Source organism: Callionymus lyra, chromosome 19 (assembly GCF_982586985.1).
Source record: "Callionymus lyra chromosome 19, fCalLyr1.hap1.1, whole genome shotgun sequence".
Lineage (NCBI taxonomy): Eukaryota > Metazoa > Chordata > Actinopteri > Syngnathiformes > Callionymidae > Callionymus > Callionymus lyra.
Genome location: NC_141836.1, coordinates 2,451,503 through 2,476,100, shown reverse-complemented (window position 1 = coordinate 2,476,100; position 24,598 = coordinate 2,451,503). Strand labels below are relative to the sequence as shown.

At 44.0% G+C, this 24,598-nt stretch overlaps 2 protein-coding genes across 5 annotated transcripts in view; one reads left to right on the top strand and one right to left on the bottom strand.

The window, feature by feature from the left end:
• The window catches only part of LOC148058919 (forkhead box protein J3-like), a 54,090-nt gene that overhangs the window by 29,233 nt on the left and 259 nt on the right, over positions 1 to 24,598 (bottom strand). For 3 of the 4 annotated variants that reach the window (XM_087781106.1, XM_087781109.1, XM_087781107.1), the window contains exons 2-3: positions 23,595 to 23,836; positions 22,683 to 22,754 (exon numbers count right to left, since the gene is read on the bottom strand). The gene's annotated coding sequence lies outside the window, so the exon portion shown is untranslated. Of the gene's footprint in view, positions 1 to 9,533; positions 9,665 to 22,682; positions 22,755 to 23,594; positions 23,837 to 24,598 lie in introns of those variants that run through there. The other variant, XM_087781108.1, reaches the window with a different exon arrangement.
• Positions 12,404 to 21,549, top strand: rimkla (ribosomal modification protein rimK like family member A). The gene is made up of 5 exons (XM_087781922.1): positions 12,404 to 12,725; positions 17,331 to 17,561; positions 18,694 to 18,780; positions 19,176 to 19,379; positions 19,598 to 21,549. Exons 1-5 carry the CDS (start codon positions 12,563 to 12,565, stop codon positions 20,098 to 20,100), a joined length of 1,188 nt encoding a protein of 395 aa, XP_087638048.1. The 5' UTR covers positions 12,404 to 12,562; the 3' UTR covers positions 20,101 to 21,549.

Sequence of the window (24,598 nt, the reverse complement as noted above, 5' to 3'; positions counted from 1 at the left end):
TGAAGAACATGCTGGTCCAACACACATGAAGAACATGCTGGTCCAACACACATGCAGAACATGCTGGTCCAACACATGAAGAACATGTTGGTCCAACACATGAAGAACATGTTGGTCCAACACATGAAGAACATGTTGGTCCAACACATGAAGAACATGCTGGTCCAACACATGAAGAACATGCTGGTCCAACACACATGAAGAACATGCTGGTCCAACACACATGCAGAACATGCTGGTCCAACACATGCAGAACATGCTGGTCCAACACATGAAGAACATGTTGGTCCAACACATGAAGAACATGCTGGTCCAACACATGAAGAACATGCTGGTCCAACACATGAAGAACATGTTGGTCCAACACATGAAGAACATGCTGGTCCAACACATGAAGAACATGCTGGTCCAACACACATGAAGAACATGCTGGTCCAACACATGAAGAACATGCTGGTCCAACACACATGAAGAACATGCTGGTCCAACACATGAAGAACATGCTGGTCCAACACATGAACATGCTGGTCCAACACATGAAGAACATGCTGGTCCAACACACATGAAGAACATGCTGGTCCAACACAGAGCAGGAAGTTCTTGGACTTCTGACTCGGAAGAAACAAACGGCTTTAATGGACTTTATGTTGGAGATCAAAGCAGCTGGAGCGTTCAGGAGAGACTCGGAGTAGAAGCAAAGAGTCTGAGGAGGACAAGAAGTTTCTTCATGTTCACATGAGGACACCTTGACAGAGAACATCTGAAGGACGTGTCTTCACAACAGAACCGACAGACTGGATCAAATCCAAGCACATGAATTAAACACATCATCAAACATCATTTTACAGTAAAACTTCACATTCTTCTTCTTCTTCATTTTTATATTCCACGTTCCTCACGCGAAGGACAAAGTCGTAAAAGTAGATGATTTGGGAATAAAGAGCAAGAATTGAGCCGTTGACTCCTAGTTCATTGAACTAAAGATATTTATTTCCTCCATGAAGCTCCAACAAGTTCCTCAGCATCAGTGGAAGATGATCCTTGAATTCAGTCTTGAAGGTTTGAAGATCGTCGTCGTCATATTTGTCAAAGACCATCAGACCACCTGACCATGAGACCACAAGACCACCGGAACACCAGACCACCTGACCACCAGACCATCAGACCGGAAGACCACAAGACCATCGGACCACCTGACCATGAGACCACCTGGAGCTCACCTGAGGCTCCAAGACACCTGAGCCTTCCACCTGCTGTAGATCCAAGAGTTTGGTTCGACACAAGATGTAACTTCACGAAGGTCATGTGACTCTTTAGACGCCGCGCTCTAGAGCGACTTCATTGTCCCTTGAAAGAGTTTGTTTCTTCACTCGACTGCACGCATCACTGACAGCGAGCCCCCCCGCTGCTCGCCGGCGAGAGGCTTCGCACTCGTGCGTCTCAAAGACGGCGTTCAATGGCGTGACGGTGAAAGACGGTGAAAGACGGTGAAAGACGGTGAAAGACGGTGAAAGACGGAGGAGGCGACCCAAGCAAAGAGGCATCAAAATATTTTCCGAGGAAAATGAAGTAGTGACAAAATAACCACCCGGAGCGTGTCGAGCAGAGGGGCTTCTGGGAAAGACGGTCGGGCTAATGTGTCAAAAGAACGCGAGCGAGCGCTTCGAGCGCCGCGTGGGCTTTTGAAAGGAAGGAGGAAAAGGTCCAAAGAAGACGCTTTGAACGTCTTAATTACTTTCTGCTTCTGAGCAGGAAAACATTCCCTGAAAAAGGTTCAATTATGAGACATGGCGTCAATCAGCTGCCCTGACGGCGGCGCCGCTCGCCCTCATGGTGGCGCCGCTCGCCGTCAATGGATCTGGGTGAAGCAATTATGGTCGATCCTGAAAGCGTCAAGACCTGCAGACGTCCTGAGGACGACTTTGCAAACTGTTCTGCGTCAAACTTGCAAATCAAAGCCGTGAATTAAAGCAAACGTTGGCGTCCGAGACAGAAGTCGAGCCGCGACTCGTGAGAGTAAACATCTCCTGAAGACTCGTGAGAGTCAACATCTCCTGAAGACTCGTGAGAGTAAACATCTCCTGAAGACTCGTGAGAGTCAACATCTCCTGAAGACTCGTGAGAGTAAACATCTCCTGAAGACTCGTGAGCGTCAACATCTCCTGAAGACTCGTGAGAGTCAACATCTCCTGAAGACTCGTGAGAGTCAACATCTCCTGAAGACTCGTGAGCTTCAACATCTCCTGAAGACTCGTGAGAGTCAACATCTCCTGAAGACTCGTGAGAGTAAACATCTCCTGAAGACTCGTGAGAGTCAACATCTCCTGAAGACTCGTGAGAGTAAACATCTCCTGAAGACTCGTGAGAGTCAACATCTCCTGAAGACTCGTGAGAGTCAACATCTCCTGAAGACTCGTGAGAGTAAACATCTCCTGAAGACTCGTGAGCGTCAACATCTCCTGAAGACTCGTGAGCTTCAACATCTCCTGAAGACTCGTGAGCTTCAACATCTCCTGAAGACTCGTGAGCTTCAACATCTCCTGAAGACTCGTGAGCGTCAGCATCTCCTGAAGACTCGTGAGAGTAAACATCTCCTGAAGACTCGTGAGAGTCAACATCTCCTGAAGACTCGTGAGAGTAAACATCTCCTGAAGACTCGTGAGAGTAAACATCTCCTGAAGACTCGTGAGCGTCAACATCTCCTGAAGACTCGTGAGAGTCAACATCTCCTGAAGACTCGTGAGAGTCAACATCTCCTGAAGACTCGTGAGCTTCAACATCTCCTGAAGACTCGTGAGAGTCAACATCTCCTGAAGACTCGTGAGAGTAAACATCTCCTGAAGACTCGTGAGAGTCAACATCTCCTGAAGACTCGTGAGAGTAAACATCTCCTGAAGACTCGTGAGAGTCAACATCTCCTGAAGACTCGTGAGAGTCAACATCTCCTGAAGACTCGTGAGAGTAAACATCTCCTGAAGACTCGTGAGCGTCAACATCTCCTGAAGACTCGTGAGCTTCAACATCTCCTGAAGACTCGTGAGCTTCAACATCTCCTGAAGACTCGTGAGCTTCAACATCTCCTGAAGACTCGTGAGCTTCAACATCTCCTGAAGACTCGTGAGCTTCAACATCTCCTGAAGACTCGTAAGCTTCAACATCTCCTGAAGACTCGTGAGAGTAAACATCTCCTGAAGACTTGTGAGAGTAAACATCTCCTGAAGACTCGTGAGAGTCAACATCTCCTGAAGACTCGTGAGAGTAAACATCTCCTGAAGACTCGTGAGCTTCAACATCTCCTGAAGACTCGTGAGCGTCAACATCTCCTGAAGACTCGTGAGCTTCAACATCTCCTGATGACTCGTGAGCTTCAACATCTCCTGAAGACTCGTGAGCTTCAACATCTCCTGAAGACTCGTGAGAGTAAACATCTCCTGAAGACTCGTGAGCGTCAACATCTCCTGAAGACTCGTGAGCGTCAACATCTCCTGAAGACTCATGAGCTTCAACATCTCCTGAAGACTCGTGAGCTTCAACATCTCCTGAAGACTTGTGAGAGTAAACATCTCCTGAAGACTCGTGAGCGTCAACATCTCCTGAAGACTCGTGAGCGTCAACATCTCCTGAAGACTCGTGAGCTTCAACATCTCCTGAAGACTCGTGAGCTTCAACATCTCCTGAAGACTCGTGAGAGTCAACATCTCCTGAAGACTCGTGAGCGTCAACATCTCCTGAAGACTCGTGAGCGTCAACATCTCCTGTCAGTAAACATCAACTCTGACCCTCGTCCAGCAAATAAACCATTAATGACTCGATTCACCTTCACTTCTGGAAAATGTTGCAAACAAGAGACAACATCAGGTCTAAAGAAGGGCAGAAGAGCAAAGGTCAGAGGTCATCTGCAGACGGACGGAGGTCATGTACACACCAGCAGAAGGACTTGCATTAGAAACATATTTAGAGCTTTAACCTCGTGTTGCGTCTGGGTCAAGGTCAACGACCTCCACCGTTGACCTCTGAGCAAGAGACATCACGAGGGTTGATATGTAACTGTTCGCAGCGTTTGTTCATGTTTGTGTTGCAATTCAACTTCCGGCCTCTAGATGGCAGCAGTCGTTACGTGCTCCGCATCTAAAGGAAGGAGGAAATTCTGGCAATGACTGAGGACGAGAGGATACAGTGACTAAAGCTGATGTTTTGGTTTCTCATTCAACCAAAAATCGTTCCAAAAATTGTGTATTGAAATGTGAGTGTGTTGGTGCTCGGCTAAAGCGAGGTTGTGACGCACACACACACACTACACAGTGACGTGCGAGCACACTACACACAGTGACGCACACACACTACACGGTGACGCACACACACTACACGGTGACGCACACACACTACACGGTGACGCACACACACTACACGGTGACGCACACACACTACACAGTGACACACACACACTACACAGTGACACACACACACTACACAGTGACGCACACACACTACACAGTGACACAAACACACTACACAGTGACGCACACACACTACACAGTGACACAAACACACTACACAGTGACGCACACACACTACACAGTGACGCACACACACTACACAGTGACACACACACACACTACACAGTGACACAAACACACTACACAGTGACGCACACACACTACACAGTGACACACACACACACTACACAGTGACGCACACACACTACACAGTGACGCACACACACTACACAGTGACGCACACACACACTACACAGTGACACACACACACTAAACAGTGACGCACACACACTACACAGTGACGCACACACACTACACAGTGACTCACACACACTACACAGTGACACACACACACTACACAGTGACGCACACACACTACACAGTGACGCACACACACTACACAGTGACACACACACACTACACAGTGACACACACACACACTACACAGTGACACACGCACACACTACACAGTGACGCACACACACTACACAGTGACGCACACACTAACTTCCATGAACATTGAAAGATTAAACGCGTTTTAAAGCTGCTTCTCAAACTTCGTCTCTTTCAACATCTTTCTTTCACAACATCAACGGATTGAAACGAGACATTTGTGAAGCGACGACAACAGGACTCGCACCTAAAACGAGTCGACTTCTGCAACACAATTCAGGATTTTGACGACGGCAGAGTGAAAAAGGCACATGGAGTCATAAATAAAACAGCAGCTTCTGGGAATAATCCCTGGACGACGAGTCCCGCGAGAGACATGTTTGTGAACCGATGCTCAGCGAAGGCTTATAGCGTCACATCTTTTCAGCCTCTTTAAAAATTCATTCATTTACAGCAAAAATAGATTAAAGCACCAACTGCAACAACCTAAAAAGTTTGGCTTATGAATAGCATTAATAATAGAAGCCTCCCAAACCTCGTGGCCCTGGCTCCGAGGGTTTTGTTGCTCTTCATAATGGAGAGTCATTTACATATTTTAGAAGTATCAGAGCTTTTTGATGCTTGTTTATAATTACATTGTTTTACATGCAAATTGGCCGACAATTGTTACTCATTAAAAACATAAGCAGCAAAACAACTCCCTCAGACGTGGAAGAAACATCTTCACATCCGACGCCTCGGAGAAGTTCCTGTGTTCCTCAGACACATCACAGAGTTTTGACAAGATTCTCCACGATCGAGTTGACGTTGAACCAAGAGTCGATGAAAGTAGTTGGACAACAGTTTCAAAACATCTGGTTGAAGCTCCTGTTCTTGGGACGACCTGCAGATGTTTGTCCAACTCAAACCTAACTTAAGTCACTTGATCTTCTGTTCCTCAAGACTCATCATCTCTTATGTTGACGTTCGTCTCTTGGTGAAGAAACTCAGATACAGAAGAACAGATCGATATAAAATGCTTGTTGGACGACCATCTGGATCCGCAAACCTTTTGAAGGATTCACGAGTCAGCCTGGAGCTGCCGTTATTTTCTTCACTAGCTGGTGTCACATGACGCTAAGTTCTACTGACGTCTCTTCATCTGGACTTTGTTGGACCAGACCTGAGATGAACATATGTTTGAAGACAAAAGTATTTCCTCGTCTCTCACAGTGAGACATGAGGAACAAGGAAGAGACACAGTGAGACACACAGTGAGACACACAGTGAGACACACAGTAAGACACACAGTAAGACACACAGTGAGACACACAGTAAGACACACAGTGAGACACACAGTAAGACACACAGTGAAACACACAGTGACACACACAGTGACACACACAGTAAGACACACAGTGAGACACACAGTGAGACACAGTGACACACAGTGAGACACACAGTGAGACACACAGTAACACACACAGTGAGACACAGTGACACACACAGTAAGACACACAGTGAGACACACAGTGAGACACACAGTGAGACACACAGTAAGACACACAGTGAGACACACAGTAAGACACATAGTGAGACACACAGTAAGACACACAGTGAAACACACAGTGACACACACAGTGACACACACAGTAAGACACACAGTGAGACACACAGTGAGACACAGTGACACACAGTGAGACACACAGTGAGACACACAGTAACACACACAGTGAGACACAGTGACACACACAGTAAGACACACAGTGAGACACACAGTGAGACACACAGTGAGACACACAGTGAGACACACAGTAAGACACACAGTAAGACACACAGTGAGACACACAGTAAGACACACAGTGAAACACACAGTGACACACACAGTGACACACACAGTAAGACACACAGTGAGACACACAGTGAGACACAGTGACACACAGTGAGACACACAGTGAGACACACAGTGAGACACACAGTGACACACAGTGAGACACACAGTGAGACACAGTGACACACACAGTAAGACACACAGTCAGACACACAGTGAGACACACAGTGAGACACACAGTAACACACACAGTGAGACACAGTGACACACACAGTAAGACACACAGTGAGACACACAGTGAGACACACAGTAAGACACACACAGTAAGACACACAGTCAGACACACAGTGAGACACACAGTGAGACACACAGTAACACACACAGTGACACACACAGTAAGACACACAGTGAGACACACAGTGAGACACAGTGACACACACAGTAAGACACACAGTGAGACACACAGTGAGACACACAGTGACAAACAGTGAGACACACAGTGAGACACACAGTGAGACACACAGTGAGACACACAGTGACAAACAGTGAGACACACAGTGAGACACACAGTGAGACACACAGTGACACACAGTGACACACACAGTAAGACACACAGTGAGACACACAGTGAGACACACAGTGAGACACACAGTGAGACACACAGTGACAAACAGTGAGACACACAGTGAGACACACAGTGAGACACACAGTAAGACACACAGTGAGACACACAGTGAGACACACAGTGAGACACACAGTGACAAACAGTGAGACACACAGTGAGACACACAGTGAGACACACAGTAAGACACACAGTGAGACACACAGTGAGACACACAGTGAGACACACAGTGACAAACAGTGAGACACACAGTGAGACACACAGTGAGACACACAGTGAGACACACAGTGACACACACAGTGACACACACAGTGACACACACAGTGACACACAGTGAGACAGGAGTGTCTTCAGAAGACGCTCATGATCACACCTGCATTAAGAGTCTCCAGCGAACACTTGATGTCTTTCACTCTTAATGCAAATAACGTCAACATCACTTGAAACACAAACATCATCAAACGATCACATGAACAAACAGGAAGTGACTCAACGTTTACAAATAACTTCTCAATTATCTTAAATTCAGGCATGAAGCTCAAAACCTTTTGTGTTCATGATCAGTAGATTTATTATATTATATATATATATATATAACATTATATTTATATTTACTTGAAGTTACAAAAGTACTTTAGTTTGTGTTATAAAGTGATGAGACTGTGAAGAAACATCTTCATATATTCAAATAAAATAACTTTATTGATCCTCAGGAGGTCTTCGAGTGACGAGGAGCAGAAAAATCATGTGGATGATCTTCAGAGACAAACATGTTTGTTCATTTTAATGTAGCTCAGTCGTCTTCGACTCTAAACACCTAAACACCTTCAAACTGTCACGTTGAAGCTCCACTGATCAGAAGAACTTGAACGAGACGCTCAGACTGAACGTCCACATGAGAAGAAACGAGTTTAATTCTGTCTGAACGATGACGTCAAAGTAGTTTAGAATCTTCGTCACTTTAGAAAATAATCTTTTCATGACGAGCTTGTCAAACTGTCGCAGGCTGTCAATCAAATACTTCAGACTCAAGTGTTCACAAATGTCACTTAAAGCCACTTTGATAAAATATGTTTCTTGGTTTGATGACCTTGAAGAGAATCATCGCGACCTTCACGACCTTCATATCTAATGTAAAAACACACATATTTAAACACACACACACAAGCCTCTGGTCAGGAATTTGGGGTCAGGTCAGGGTCAGGTTGGGGTCAGAGGTCAGGTCGAAGGTCAAGTACACTTAGAGGGACTACAGTGACACGTGTCGTAATAAAGTTTGTCTTTCTATCGTCAAGGACAGTCTGGATGTGTTTAAGAACTCGTGAGGGTTTAGAGTCTAAAGTGTAAACCTGGTGGAGGTACTGACCGCTGCAGACAAACCCCCGAAATACTGGCTCAGAAAAAAGAAAATATTTATAAATGGTGGAAACTGTTTTAAAGGCTCAATCAGTAGAATTTAAAATATCATCTCTGACTCCCCCTGGTGACAAGACTGTCTTACTGCAGTGTCAACACTTCTGTTGTCCATTTGTTTACAAGTAAATCTGTTTACAAAACAAACACCGTTAAGTCAGTTTGTATCGTGTGGTCAAAACTTCTCAGTAAAACTCTGGTCACATGACTCTTGAAACAAAGAACATGATGAGGATCAGCTCCTCTGTGTTGTTTTGAATCGTTGTTGACGGAAGATGAAACATCTGCAGTGAAAACTAAATAGAAACGATTTTCTGGAACAAAACAATCTTTTCATCTTGATTTTCGTTGATTTTCTTTCATCTGCTCATCGCACCGAAAACACTCGCGTTTACTTCCAGAAAATCATGGTTTGGGTACGAGGGGCTCGTGGAGGGGACACCCTGGACAGGAGGCCAGATCGCAGCATTTAAAAAACTCTTATTCACATATTTTGTCCTAAAATCCCATTTCTGTCTATTTTCACCTGGAAAGTGTCTTTGGACCTAAATGTCCAAAACAAAGTTTAAACTTGGAAACGTTTAATGGTTTAAATGTTTAAATGATAAATAAGACAGTTTCAGATTAAAATACTTTGTTATTTTGTACATCAGTGACATTTTAAGGATTTGTTTTTTGTTGTTCTTTAAACACGAATCAGGAAAATAATGTTTGTTCTTGTTAAACGTGAACTTTTGAAGAGAATCAGCGGCACGTGAGAGCCTCCTGTCAATCAATCAAACACCGACGCTTGACTCACCGACGCTCTTGTGTCTGTGGCTCCACCAGACGTTCCTGCTCCAGGTGCGTGTCGTGGGCTCAGGATTCGTGCTCGCAACCTCTCGCCGTCACACCCGCGGTCAGACGCACGAGCTGCCGGGCAGGACTCGAACCAACGACCGCTCAAGAACCGAGAGGTTCTGCCGGCTGGTGCTCGTGCTCGTGTGCTCGTGCCCGCCCGCGGAGGCACCGGAACTACTTGCAGGCGGAGCACGCGGGAGAATCCGTGACAACAGAAGCATCGATCAACTAGTCCGAGTGACGTCACAGCATCTCTGACGTGAAGCCGTCAGGCGCTACGAGAGGGTTGTGTGTTCAACTCCATCTCACAGTGTTAGACACTCTGGCTGCCTGTCCAGGGTGTCCCTTGCCTCCTGCCCTACTCGCTTATTTGGCTCCACAACCTGGGCCCACAGGACGTTCCTGCGCCAGGTTGATGATTAACAGATGTGATCAAAGTGAGTCAAACATTACAAATGAAACGAAGCTCGTCCAACATTTAACGCGTCATGTTGCAAAGTAATAACATAATAACATAATAACAGCGATTTGATGACGTTAATGTCTCTTTGTTGGACACGTTGAACAAAACAAATGTTTAAGAATCAAAGGAAAAAGTTTAATAAACCGTGGGTTCATATATGATGTGTGATCAAGACTGATGATAATGATAATGATAATAATAATAATAATAATAATAATGATGATCATGATCATGATCATGATGATGATGATGATGATGATAATAATAATAATAATAATAATAATGATAATAATAAAAATAATAATAAAGTCTGTTAATGATAAACTGTCTTGACCGCAGCACTCACTTCAAATATGATGATTTAAAATAAGTCTCAAAACTGTTAAATCTGAAATCTATTCATTGGGTCATAGATATGTTTGTGTCAACAGTAAACATCATCAGATATATGTCATTGATACCTGGGGTTGATTGACAGCATGATAAACCCATGAATATTGTGTTTGAATTACAAATATCTCAAGAACAATCGGATTATTTCAAATATCAAACGTCACACGATCTTTCATCTAAACTAAAGGAAAAACAACAGATATGACAAAATGAAACATTTATAAAACACGTTAATTTTAAACAGTACAACTTTGATCGTGATCAATATGATTGTATTAATGTAGACGGAAGCTCATGCTGGTGCTTTTAGTTTGAAAGCCGGAAGTGTGTTTCCGCCTTCTGAACGTGTTTACCGTCAATTTAACGAGAACTCGAGAACCTCCGTGATTGGCTGGATTTACGTAAAAGAACCAAAGTTTATTGTCATTCAATAAATAACTTGATCAGTGTTTGATCAGTGAAGTCAAGATCGATAACAAGATTTAAACTCAATAAAACAGCACGTGTAGAAAAGAGACTGAGGATGAAAATAACAAGTATTTTACTACTAAAAACTACTCGTTCTGATCCAACGTGACGTCATCAACTAACTTTTGTTCAGTATGTAAAGTTGTTCAAACGAACTAATGTTCGTGTTGTTTTGTTCACTCATGAAACGAAACATTTTTTGTGTAAATTAAAAACTTCAGATGTAACAAAACACTGCCCCCTCGAGGTGGAAAATGGCAGCACAATAATTTAAACCAGAAGGAAGTTATTCATATTTAATTAGAACTTTTACCAGACCAGGGTCACAAAGAACTTAAACAATCAAAACAATACTCAATAAAATAAATACTTTGAAGGTCAAGATAATTCTGAGAACAACACAGTAGTTCCAGAGAATCAAGGAAAAGCTCATAAAAGTCTCGAGATGTTTCTTGAAGGAGTCAGTAGATCATCAGTTTATATTTATATTTATTATATAATAAAGTTCTAACCTCACCTGAACACAAAGATGGTTCCAAAGCTTAGAAGGATTTCTCTGGTCCTGAAGTTCAGGAACCATCAGTAGATTCTGATCCACAGAAGATTATTGAACACACTATATACACTTTAAACGATTAAATATTCGTATAACTACTTTGTATTCATTGATATTAACAAGCTTTTAAAGGTATTATTATATATCAATATTGTATATAATACTACTCTCATCTGAGCGAGTATCTGGATCAACTGTGTTCAACATCAATAGAAACATTAACTTTCCACGAAATAACAAATGACAAGTTCCTGTCGTGACCACTAGAGCGCGCTGTGGTACGAACGATTGAACCTGAAGAAGTTTGGATCAAACGTTGCTGGTCCTCCTGCGGTCGAACCACGTGATCAGTGTCTGGATGATAAACAACATATCGATCATCATCAGATCAACTGATCAGAAGCTTGAGAAACTTTTACAAAACAAAGTTTGATCAATACATCGATGAACGTGATCCTCGAACCACACCATCTGTGCGCGCGCACGTGACGCTACTGAAGAAAAACAAGCGTCGATCGATCGGCGTCTTCAGGCGTGACGTCATCGTGTCTGTCTCGGTGACGTGGTTCGCGCTAACGAGGATCAAAGCCACGCCGAACCATCTTCTTCATCATCATCATCATCATCATCTTCGTCTGGTCTGAACCGGTTGGGGAAGTGCGCGGGCTCGTGCACACTGCAGACAGCGCGCACGGAGTTCTGACGCGCGCCCTCCCCTAAACACAATCCCTCCTCGCTCATTGGCCGACGCTGACAAGCCCCGCCCACCCTCAGGCGCGGCGACCACGACTCCGCGCTGTGATTGGTCCTCCGTCTGAAACGAGGAACCCGGTAGCGAGTGCGCCTGCGCACCAGTGTGGAGTTGTAAACGAGGCGCGTGGGCGTGCACGTTAAAAGACGCGTGCACGTTTCAGCACCAACACTGTGGACAGCAGCCAAAGACTGGACGGTCCTTGTGGCGGGAGCGTGTTAGCTGGTTAGCTTGAGCGGCTAACAGTCCGTCCATGGAAGCTAATGACGGGGAACAAAGGTAGACTTTGCTAAGCGGTTCCTCGGCTCCTCACTCCTGCTCCATTGTTCATCTGCTCCACACAACCCTCCGTCCACGATGTGCTCGCGGCTCTGGTTCGTGACCGACCGCAGGATCAGCCAGGAGTACCCCCAAGTCCAGATCCTGCGGGCCCTGAAGGAGCGATGCGTCGACGAGGACGTGGAGTTCCGCTCGCTGCTGATGGACCAGGTGGTTCTGACCATCAGTCAGGGGCAGCTCGGTGAGTGTTTGCTGCTCGGGTCTCCATTGTTCGGTCCGTGAGGTGCGTGACCAACTAACCCACTTTCACGAGGAGACACAACATGGACTGAACCTTCTCGACCAGAAGCTCATGATGTTCATGATGTTGTTGAACAGCAACATATCTCCATGTGGACCTCAGAGCAGAAGGTCAAGATGAAGTGATGCTACATTTAAAGAAGTGTGGATCCATCACTGGAACATGTTTCCACTGATGTGTAGATAAACATCAACACATTATTAGTCACTTTATTGTCCTGAGCATCACAAAGACTCGTGTCCTCCATCATTCCTCCCTGACTCAGGGTTTGGAACACGACACACATGAAGGTTCTTCACAGACACTCTTGGAATGTGCTGCGAGTGTGTGAAGTGTTCTGTCACGGATCAGAAAAGTGTCTTTTAATTAACATGTTCCTGCCTGGAGACCAGACCAGGATCTTCTGCAGGAACATGTTGATACGTACGTGAGGTTGAAGTAGATCCTGGAGAACCTTTCATTCATGTGCAGGGTTTTAAATTCATGAAGTAAATACATGTAAAGTATTGACACTCAGTCGTGCAGGAACCATGAGTTTTCTGTTGCCATCTTCAAACTACTGTACCAACATCTAACACAGTATCATAACAGTGCTTTGTTAGTAAATGATACAATTTGTAGTGATATATAGTGATGGTGTAGTAACAAGTATATATGTGTAGTATTGTCCAGTACTTGACTCTGGTGTTGTGATAGTGTAGTAATAAGTATATATGTGTAGTATTGTCCAGTACTTGACTCTGGTGTTGTGATAGTGTAGTAACAAGTATATATGTGTAGTATTGTCCAGTACTTGACTTTGGTGTTGTGATAGTGTAGTAACAAGTATATATGTGTAGTATTGTCCAGTACTTGACTCTGGTGTTGTGATAGTGTAGTAACAAGAATATATGTGTAGTATTGTCCAGTACTTGACTCTGGTGTTGTGATAGTGTAGTAACAAGTATATATGTGTAGTATTGTCCAGTACTTGACTCTGGTGTTGTGATAGTGTAGTAACAAGTATATATGTGTAGTTGTGTTGTGATAGTGTAGTAACAAGTATATATGTGTAGTATTGTCCAGTACTTGACTCTGGTGTTGTGATAGTGTAGTAACAAGTATATATGTGCAGTATTGTCCAGTACTTGACTCTGGTGTTGTGATAGTGTAGTAACAAGGATATATGTGTAGTATTGTCCAGTACTTGACTCTGGTGTTGTGATAGTGTAGTAACAAGTATATATGTGTAGTATTGTCCAGTACTTGACTCTGGTGTTGTGATAGTGTAGTAACAAGGATATATGTGTAGTATTGTCCAGTACTTGACTCTGGTGTTGTGATAGTGTAGTAACAAGGATATATGTGTAGTATTGTCCAGTACTTGACTCTGGTGTTGTGATAGTGTAGTAACAAGTATATATGTGTAGTATTGTCCAGTACTTGACTCTGGTGTTGTGATAGTGTAGTAACAAGTATATATGTGTAGTATTGTCCAGTACTTGACTTTGGTGTTGTGATAGTGTAGTAACAAGTATATATGTGTAGTATTGTCCAGTACTTGACTTTGGTGTTGTGATAGTGTAGTAACAAGTATATATGTGTAGTATTGTCCAGTACTTGACTCTGGTGTTGTGATAGTGTAGTAACAAGTATATATGTGTAGTATTGTCCAGTACTTGACTCTGGTGTTGTGATAGTGTAGTAACAAGAATATATGTGTAGTATTGTCCAGTACTTGACTCTGGTGTTGTGATAGTGTAGTAACAAGTATATATGTGTAGTATTGTCCAGTACTTGACTCTGGTGTTGTGATAGTGTAGTAACAAGGATATATGTGTAGTATTGTCCAGTACTTGACTCTGGTGTTGTGATAGTGTAGTAACAAGTATATATGTGTAGTATTGTCCAGTACTTGACTCTGGTGTTGTGATAGTGTAGTAACAAGGATATATGTGTAGTATTGTCCAGTACTTGACTCTGGTGTTGTGATAGTGTAGTAACAAGTATATATGTGTAGTATTGTCCAGTACTTGACTCTGGTGTTGTGATAGTGTAGTAACAAGTATATATGTGTAGTATTGTCCAGTACTTAATGACTACTGCCATCAAGAGGTCAGAAGTTTAATTGCAACACAAAAATAAAATATTTTCATTTTAATTGTAAATAAAAAAAGTTATTTTATTTAAAACACAATTGAAACCACCATAAAATAACTATGGTAAAAAAAAATAAAACATGATTTAAAGGACGAAAGATAAACTGCAATATATTGTGTTTGGATGTTTTATAAGTTAAATGCAGTTTAAACCTGTAAAGCCTGCGACGCCTACGTGTCAATCACTGTCTAGACGTTTAGCTCGGAAAGTTCCACAACTGGATCAAGGAAGTCGTGACATTTAATCCAGTTTGGTCCCAAGTTGGTCCTTTACGAGCATCTCCAGCTTTGGCTGCAGATTAACTGTAAACAGATCGAGGAGCTTAGAGTCTGAGACACGAGGAGGTTTGATGGAGATGAACGGGACTGAACCTCCGGTGAAGCTTCAAGTCAACCATCTTGTTATTAGTTTGGTTTCGATCTTCTTGTTTTAGTGACTTTTCTGTCTCCACGACAGAAACCAAATGTTGTTCAAAATTGAACTATATTCATTTGACTTTTGATTTCCTTAGTTAAGGAACTTTTATCGTTGAATAATTGAAGTTTTAACGTAACTTCCTCTTTAAAACCATTTAGTTTCTGTATGAACAAAGTCGTTGTATAACCACCATATGTTGCTAAATCTCAGTTCAATTTCTCTGTGGAGATCAATAAAGTATATTGATCGATAACTACACTTATATATTTGCCTTTGGATGTTTGATCACTTAGACATGTCTTGATATCAATGAAGATGTGAGAGAAGATCCTTCTATTGGTGTCACTTCTGTTGCCTTGTGATGCAGCTCGATGTAGAAACTACCATTTAAAAGTACACACACACACACACACACGCACACCAAACATGTGTGTAGTTCTGATGAAGTCTTTGGTGTGAGTTGAGTGTTATGTTGTGTTTGTGTCAACACTTGTTGCTGAAAACGATCACATGACCAGCATGACTGTGTGAAAAGAGAAGATTCATCTGCTTCTCTGCTCGGTTACCATGGCGACAAGGATGAACAACAAGCCGTGAATACTGTCGTAGACTGACAGCAGGAGTGTGTGTGTGTGTGTGTGTGTGTGTGTGTGTGTTGGAACAAAGTGTGTCGTGTTGACGCTCAACGTTTCTTTTCATCCTCCTCTTTCTCCGCATCCTTCACTCTCTCAATCTTCCGTGTTTAACTGCTGTGTCACGTATGCAGCGTCGCATGACCTCTCCTGACCTCTGACCTCTGCTGACTGCAGCCACCGGCGCTGTCACTGCCGTTTGTCTGCGGAGGAGTTGAAGGTTCAACTCTGCTTGTTTACACACTTTATTTCTGACTTGGTTTCCTTATGAAGGGAAATTAAAAGTATCTCCTGGTGTATGTCAACCTAAATGAACATTAACGGTATTACAAATATAAATAGTTTAGTTTGTATATTTATCTTTAAACATAGTGTTATAATTGTATTCGTGTACATTTACATGCACACACGTATCCTCTACACACACGTACACACCAGTCACCAGAAGAGTCTGGTGAAGATGGTGAAGGACGTTCACACACGAAGGTTCTGACAACATTTCCATGAGCAACATTTGCATGACGAGCTTCATGTGTCAGTAGAAACAAACCTGTCCAGTCAATGCTTGGATTCTGGTCCAAACAGATCTTGTGCAGATGATTCTGGACGGTTTGAAGGAAACTTCCCTCTAGGGCTGCACGATTAATCGTTAACAAATCGTGATCTCGATTCCTATAATAATAATAATAATTTTGATCCGGGACGTCCGCTGCATAAAAACAAGCGCTCCCTCACAAGCACCACCCTCAAGAAGTGATTGTGGCGGAGAAACCGAGAGCAGTTGAGGGAGTGAACAGGTGTGAACAGGTGTGTTATGAGAAGAGAAGATGAACCGTGAGGATGATAAACTCACTGAACAATGATTTTAAAAAAGCTGCTTATTCTGTGTGTTTAAGGCTTTTGATTGAAACACAAACCAAAACGACACAACAGTGACAAAGATGTTCACTAACATCTTCACGTTATATTGTTCAACAACGATTGTTGCTCAAATGATGCAAAAGTTGTGTAGATAAGAAAAATCATGATCTCAATTCTCAGCCAGAGTCCTGACTCATGACTCGTGAATCTCTACTTCCCACAATAGAGTCTTTTCCGTGGTGACAAAGACATGTTTACATCACAGGAGACTCTGCTCCGCTAGAAAGGAGCTCCATCAACATTTCCACTTGTGGACGCGTCTGTTGAGTCCTGATGGATCCAGCAGACGCCTCCACAAACATCCCATCATCGTCTTTTCCAGTCGTCGTCCGACACCAGCGGGTTTCCTTCATGAATCAGGGCAGGAAGAGAACGTGGCCGCAGATCTGAGCCGGTCCACGGGTCCAGAGTGTGACGTGTTTCTGTGGCTCCGCAGGTCTACGTGTGGAGCAGGAGCTGGTGACCTCGTACCCTCAGGTGGTGGTGGTGCGGGTGCCCACGCCCTGGGTGCAGTCGGACAGCGACATCACGGTGCTGCGTCACCTGGAGAAGATGGGCTGTCGGCTGATCAACCGACCCCAGGCCATCCTCAACTGTGTCAACAAGTTCTGGACCTTCCAGGAGCTGGCGGGCCACGGGGTCCCTCTGCCCGACACCTTCTCTTACGGTAAACACACGAGAACCTCCGGTGGATCCACGTGACCACCGAGGTCAGATGAGGTCAACACTACATATCTCTACTGATGATGGAGGCTTCAACTCTGACCTCTGACCTTCACACGTCAACGTATATTTATCATCACTGAAAGTTAAACTTCAAGTCTCTGATGAAACAAAACAAGATTCTTTTCAAGTCGTCGCTTCTTGTTACAGTTGTTGACAAACATGTTTAGAACTTCAATCTTCAAATATAAACGTGTTGTGAAGGTCATGCATCAGGTCATGCATCAGGTCATGATTATTAAGTGGTTTGACAGCGAGTAACTGTGTAGAGATTTATCGTATTGATCTGTGATCAGTTCTTCACGTGGAGCTTCAACAACGTTACAGTTTGAAGGTGTTTAGAGTCTTTTTGGACGAAGACGACTGAGCTGCAGTCGCTACATTAAAATGAACAAACATGTTTGTGTCTAAAAGGAACAGAAGACTCTGAAGATGAAGTTTAGATGAAAAATCACTTGAAGTTTTACTTCCTTACAAACCACATCTTCTCCTCACTCACTGGTCGAAGACTAACTCGTCAAAGTTTCCTCAGGCGACCATGTGTCGACGCCGAGGCTTCGCTCCAGTCAGAGCAGGAAGTGAGAAGCTGAGCCTGAACGACGTTCAAGTCGTTTGTTTGTTGAGGTCCAGACAAAAGCAGCGTTTGGTACCAGAACCACTTTCTTTAGACCCAAAATAAGTCACAATGCAGCGTTTTGTGTGTGAGGAAGACATGTGGACGGAGGGAGGGAGGGAGTGAGGGAGGGAGGGAGGGAGGGAGGGAAGAGAGAGGGAGGGAGGGAAGAGAGAGGGAGGAAGAGGGAGGAGGGGTGACAAGGAGGGAGGGGGTGAGGGGGGGTGGCCTACATTCCTCTCTCCCTCACAGTAGGCCTGGAGTCACATGCAGAGCTCAGAGCTTATGTAACTGCCCCATCCATCCATGTCAGGATTTTTCAAAATACCAGAAGCTCCAACATTCACTGCAACCACAACAGTCTGGCCTTTTTCCCACTGCTGTTGCCATGGAGACGGGTTCCCTCTTCGCACACCGTCAAAGAGTGTTCAAAAACTGAGGTGTGTGTTGACGTGTCTTCCAGGAGGACACGACAACTTCCGCAAGATGATCGACGAGTCCGAGCCGCTGGGATACCCTGTGGTGGTGAAGAACGCCCGCGGACACAGAGGTGAGGAACCTCAGAGGTTCTGCTGACCACGACGGTGACAACAAACACACGACCAATAACACTGAGGAATAATCAACAGTGATAATAATGTTGACCACGAGCACATCTGACTGATAATTAGTGACACTCGACTGACCTGAAACAAAGCGATCATTGAGAGGAAACCAGCCGTTGCTCGACCATTAGCTTGAGCTTTTGTTATGCACTTTCTAAAGACCCCCCTCTTTCTTTCACTGCATGTTGTTTCTTTCTGGTTCTGAACGGATCCTGCCACCGTCCTGCTGGTTCACCATGAGCTGGTTTATAAAGTCACGTGATCTCGTGTGAGCAGGAAGTGACTTGAGCGCACGTCTAAACACGAGTCAAAGGTCAAACGTTGTTGGTTTTCTCTGCAGGGAAAGCGGTTTTCTTGGCGAGAGACAAACACCACCTGACGGACCTGTGCCACCTGATCCGCCACGACACCCCGTACCTGTTCCAAGAGTACGTGAAGGAGTCGCACGGGCGTGACGTGAGGGTGGTCCTGGTGGGCGGGCGCGTCATCGGGTCCATGCTCCGCTGCTCCACCGACGGTCGGATGCAGAGCAACTGTTCCCTCGGTAAGTTCACCTGAACACAGGTGACGTCGGCAGACGTGGACCTGAAAGTGATTTGTTGAGGAGAAAGTAGATCCACACGTGGACCACATTAGGAACCGAGCCCAGACTGGATCTGACACGAGTTCTGAAGACGTTCATGCCTCACTTGCTTCTTATTCACTCTGAACATGTCCTTGTTGTTGAACATGAGGTCAGAGGTCATGAGTGTTTCTGTGCAGGAGGGGTCGGCATGATGTGTCCTCTCAGCGAGCAGGGGAAGCAGCTGGCCACGGAGGTGTCGAACATCCTGGGCATGGACGTGTGCGGCATCGACCTGCTGCAGCTCAACGACGGCTCCTTCGTGGTGTGCGAGGCCAACGCCAACGTGGGCTTCATCGCCTTCGACCAGGCGTGCGGCATGGACGTGGCGGGCATCGTCGCCGACTACGCCCTCTCGCTGCTGCCCGGACGCCTGACCCGCAAGATGTCGCTGCTGTCCGTGGTGTCCAGCACCAGCGAGACCAGCAGCGAGCCCGAGGTGTGCCCGGTGCCGCCCAGCGGGGGGTCCCTCCCCGAGGCCGTCTGCAACATGAGCGTGGGCTCCACGTCCAGCGAGAGCGACCCGGAGCTGGCCGAGCCCCCCCAGTCGCCCGCCCACCAGGCCTCGGCCCCCGTAGCCCCAGACCCTCCCTACAACTTCAACACCCTCCTCGCCAACGAAATCAAGCTATTGACTGAGTGACACTGTGTCCTGACACACACACACACACACACGCACACACACACACACACAAACACACACACACTACACAAGGATCCAGCAACAGTGAGCAGAGACACACACCTAGACATGATCCCCTCCTAAAAGATCTGTGGCTGCTCCCCTGACTCTCCTCTATGCACCTCTGACCCCTGACCTCTGACCCCTGACCTGGTCCACGCTGCAACACGCCAAATCTGACGACAACAACAACAACACAAAGTTCTACATGAGGTGAATTAACAAGCGAGTTTTGAAGGTGTTTAAATGATGAAATGAAGATTATCATTATAAACAGTTTGTTCTTCACATCAATGATTCGTCGTCATCAGCTTCTTTCAAGGTGAAGTGAAGCACTTTAGGATCAAACGTCATCTCCTGCCGAAGATACCTCAGAACACAAACACAACATCAACACAAACACAACATCAACAAATGAACACAACATCAACCCCACATACACACAACATCAACACAAAAACAATATGAACATGAACATAAACACAACCACATAAACACAACACAAACACAACATGAACACATAAACACAATATGAACACAAACACAACCTAAACACAACATGAACATGAACACAACATGAACATATCAGATCTGTTGCTCTGTCCCTGGAAATTCTCTTTTGTATTTTCTGTTTTAGAAGTTTTGTAAATATTTGGGTGAGATTTAGACTAAAAGAGCCGTTTTGAACAAACTTGTACAGAATCTGAAGAAGGTTGTCGGTGCTAACGTTTCTGGATGTGGTTCAAGTCTGGTTTGGATTGTAGATTTTATTGCTTTTTCCTGTTTTGTATAAATTCTTTTTGGCATGATGTACAGATACAAAATGGAAACTATATTTTTACAGTCTTTTTTCAATGTTACTTTTTTAGAAGGACAACAACACCCGAGAGGTTTTCTCTCTAGATTCAGCCCTTCATCCACCAGAAGATCTTTCTGGTCTAAAGCACAAACCAACCTTTTCTTAGTTTGAACCAACTCAGGGAAGCAGCCTGGATCCCCCTCCTGACCCGACAACACACTCAACACCACAACTACACACTCACACGTTGTAACTACAAAATGAAGGTATTGTTGACATTGTTCCTCGTTTTCCTAATTTATGGGCCGTTCTAAAGGGAAGACGTTTGTGTGACCGATGTCGTCTCAATAAAGTCCTACAGCTGTGATACTTGAATCCATATTTTCTAGGCGGGCGGCAGAGGTCAGGGGGTCAAGGACAGGAGCCATGAAAGAATGAAACAGTGGAAAATTGAGGGATTGGTTCAACACTAACTATCAAGAAACACAAATGTTTTCAGCTCAGATTCTTAAATAAAAGAATCATCAACCGTTGATGGCGCGACAACAAGCAGATCCTGTTTCTCTGTCAAGGACGACGTTGGGCCGTGAATAAAATCTTTTTTAACAGCCGCCAGCGTGTTGATTTGAGGGGTGTGAGGAGCGATAATGATCAATACATGATTGATTAGAACATGATTAGAACGTTTAACGTCTCACTGACCAGACTCTGAGGACCCTTGAGGGCCAGCGTCGAACTACCAACCTGCAAAACCCTGACCGTTTTTTTGAAGGACTTAAGATTCCGATTGTCCACGTCAGAGACATTAACGTGAGGATTTGAAAACAGGAGTTTGTTGAGGTTTAACAGACGAGATATAGTCTGAGCTCCTCCAGAGAGTTGAACCAACAACCTCACCTGCTCCAGTCCAATGATACCTTCGTGACGACGCCAGTGGATACAAACTCATCAGGGATCGACAACAATAGGGAGTCGATGAGAAATGATAATAAAAATAGTAATAATCATTGAAAAATGTAAAGTCATAAGAAAAATAATCATTTTCTATCTACAGTGGATCAAACCACGTCTTCTTTCAAATCACAGCAGGAAACAAATCCATGTCAGCGGCTCGTGGTCTGCAGACTTTAGGAGGAGAAGCTTCTACCATCAGGACCCACTTCCTGTTCAACTTGGTGTTGGTGCGTTTACACCAGTGAACCTTATCAGCAAGTCATGAGCAACAGTCGTGAGAAGAAACGCTTTTTAGTTCAAGAGTGAAAGTGACCAGGAAACACAAGTTCCTTCACCTGTGGCGTCTATGAAGGTGAATCAAGAATCAAGTGTTTGATTCAACTAAACATTTGTCGATAAATATTATTTTAGGTTGAATGTTTTCACTTTTCATTAGTCATTTATTATGAACTTGTATTGTTGTATCATAATAAAAAACAAGGTCAAGGTAATGAGAAGAACGAATAACATTGTTGAACCAAAACAAGAGTCAAATAAATAACATAAGTACACATTTATATGCATTCAAAAAAGAAACGGACAAATAGTTAATATTCATCTAGTATTTATCAAATATGTCAGGAAGTCATCGCTCAAGATATTGACTCTTAGTTCCAACATTTGTCTGTTCACGACTCAAACTGATGAACTGATGGTTCAGTGAAGTGAGAGTCGATCCTTCCCTGAGCTTCACTGAGCCGGTTAAGATAATCCGGAAGTGGACGAGTGTGTCAGTGGGTCAGTGACTCACCTTGATGCAGAAGATCAACATGTGAGGAGACGTCAGGCTTCAGTAGAACCAGTTCTAGAGTCTGATCCTCGTCTGCCGAGTCAAGGAAGATGTTTCAATACATTAACGTCTCACGATGACTTGTTAAATACATTCAATTATAAAATGTTAAAACCTTTGTTGTTGAACGTCATTGACACAGACGGGTCGGATAAAAACAGCAAAAATAAGGTGAAGTGACTGAAGAACACATAAGTCCTGGTTTATCTTAAGTTATTCTGGACGAGTCAAGAGTCTCAGATGTTATTGATCGGTTTAAGCCTCTCGTATCATCAAGGCGATAATCAAGGTTATAAAAGTGGATCAACAAATGTAGGTCCGAGTGAACCTCCTGTAACGATAACAGGATCAGCGTCAGATGTAGGGCAGCAGCTGTGATGATGGACGTGTCACTCGTGGTCCAGCACAAATCTGGGCTTTAGCTTCGTTGCACAATACGACAGCTCAGCTAAATTTAGCACCTGTGACCTCATTTATTGATCGAAGGGTGATCATCAGGAGTCACGTGACGTCAGAACCTGCAGCACCGTTTAATCAAGTCAAAGAATCACGTTTGATCTCCACATAAATGATGAGTCAAGGTTTTATCTCTGGGTTTTGTTCACAAGTGAACGGAGGAGAGGCCACTCACCAGTCTTTACCTGTGTAGATAGAGCTGAGCCAAGAGGCTCTTGATTGACTGGTTGATTTGGACACTTCCTGTCATCCAGGACTGACTCGGAGCAGAGCCAGACCCTGAAGATAATTCTTGACTCACAGTCGTTTGTTTCTAGGAAGCCTGACCTGACCTGTGACCTGAAGTCCTACATATCTCTGACCTCCATGTGACCTCTAGGAACTGATGTGACAGTAAATCAAGACACGGCAACAAACCTGCGCCCGGTAGAACGAATGGCGTTGAACCTCCACCTCTCTTTAGCTCCGCCCACTCAGCTTGAAGGACAGAAGGGTTCGTTCAAAGCTGCACTGAAGACAGATGTCAGTGGACGTCAGAAGATCCGTCTCTTCTGTCCTGCACTTGAGTGCCGGTTCCTCTGAGCCACAGAAGTTCAGATCTGGATCAAAGTTATTCCAACATCGGTCGGATGTTGTCGTGGATCCAACCGTCAGTGTGTCTGAGACATAAGAACATCTTATTAAACGGATCCCGAGCGACACGTGGAGTAGAAACTCTAAACAAAGACTCGTTTTGTTCTTATTTTAACTCTGTGGACGTGAGAGCAGTTACATAATCACCAGCAGCTTTTTCCATCTTGCCACGTCAGTGTGAGACGTGTCGACTTCAGACACACACACAACAACACAAGCTTACACAGTTACTACACAATTATGTTTAGTGACTTAAAACAAACGTGTGTGAAAAAGTTCCATAAAGCTTAACATAGATCAATATAGTTGGTCTACAGTCAAAATAACAACCTCAAGCCCTATGTTTACATAAATACATTGTTAACATGATTTATTTCGTTTTTCTAGAACATTTAACATGTAAAAGTGCTGTAAAGAGATATTTTTTAGAAAACATTAGCTTTTCCATCCGCAAGAAAATCGCAAAAAGATTATTTTATGATTAAACGTTGAATTAAAAGGTACTTTTAAAAAAATACAATAATACATACCTGCTAACTGTTAGCTTAGCATACAATAAAACCATACTTGCTAACTTTTAGCTTAGCATACAATAATACATATTTGCTAACTGTTAGCTTAGCATACAATAATACATATTTGCTAACTGTTAGCTTAGCATACGATAATACATAACTGCTAACTGTTAGCTTGGCGCTGCAGGTTACTTGGATGTGTTTATTATATTGTGAGTAATCTTATTTCATACTTTTATTCTGTCCGGACACAACAAAACATGTCGCAAAAAA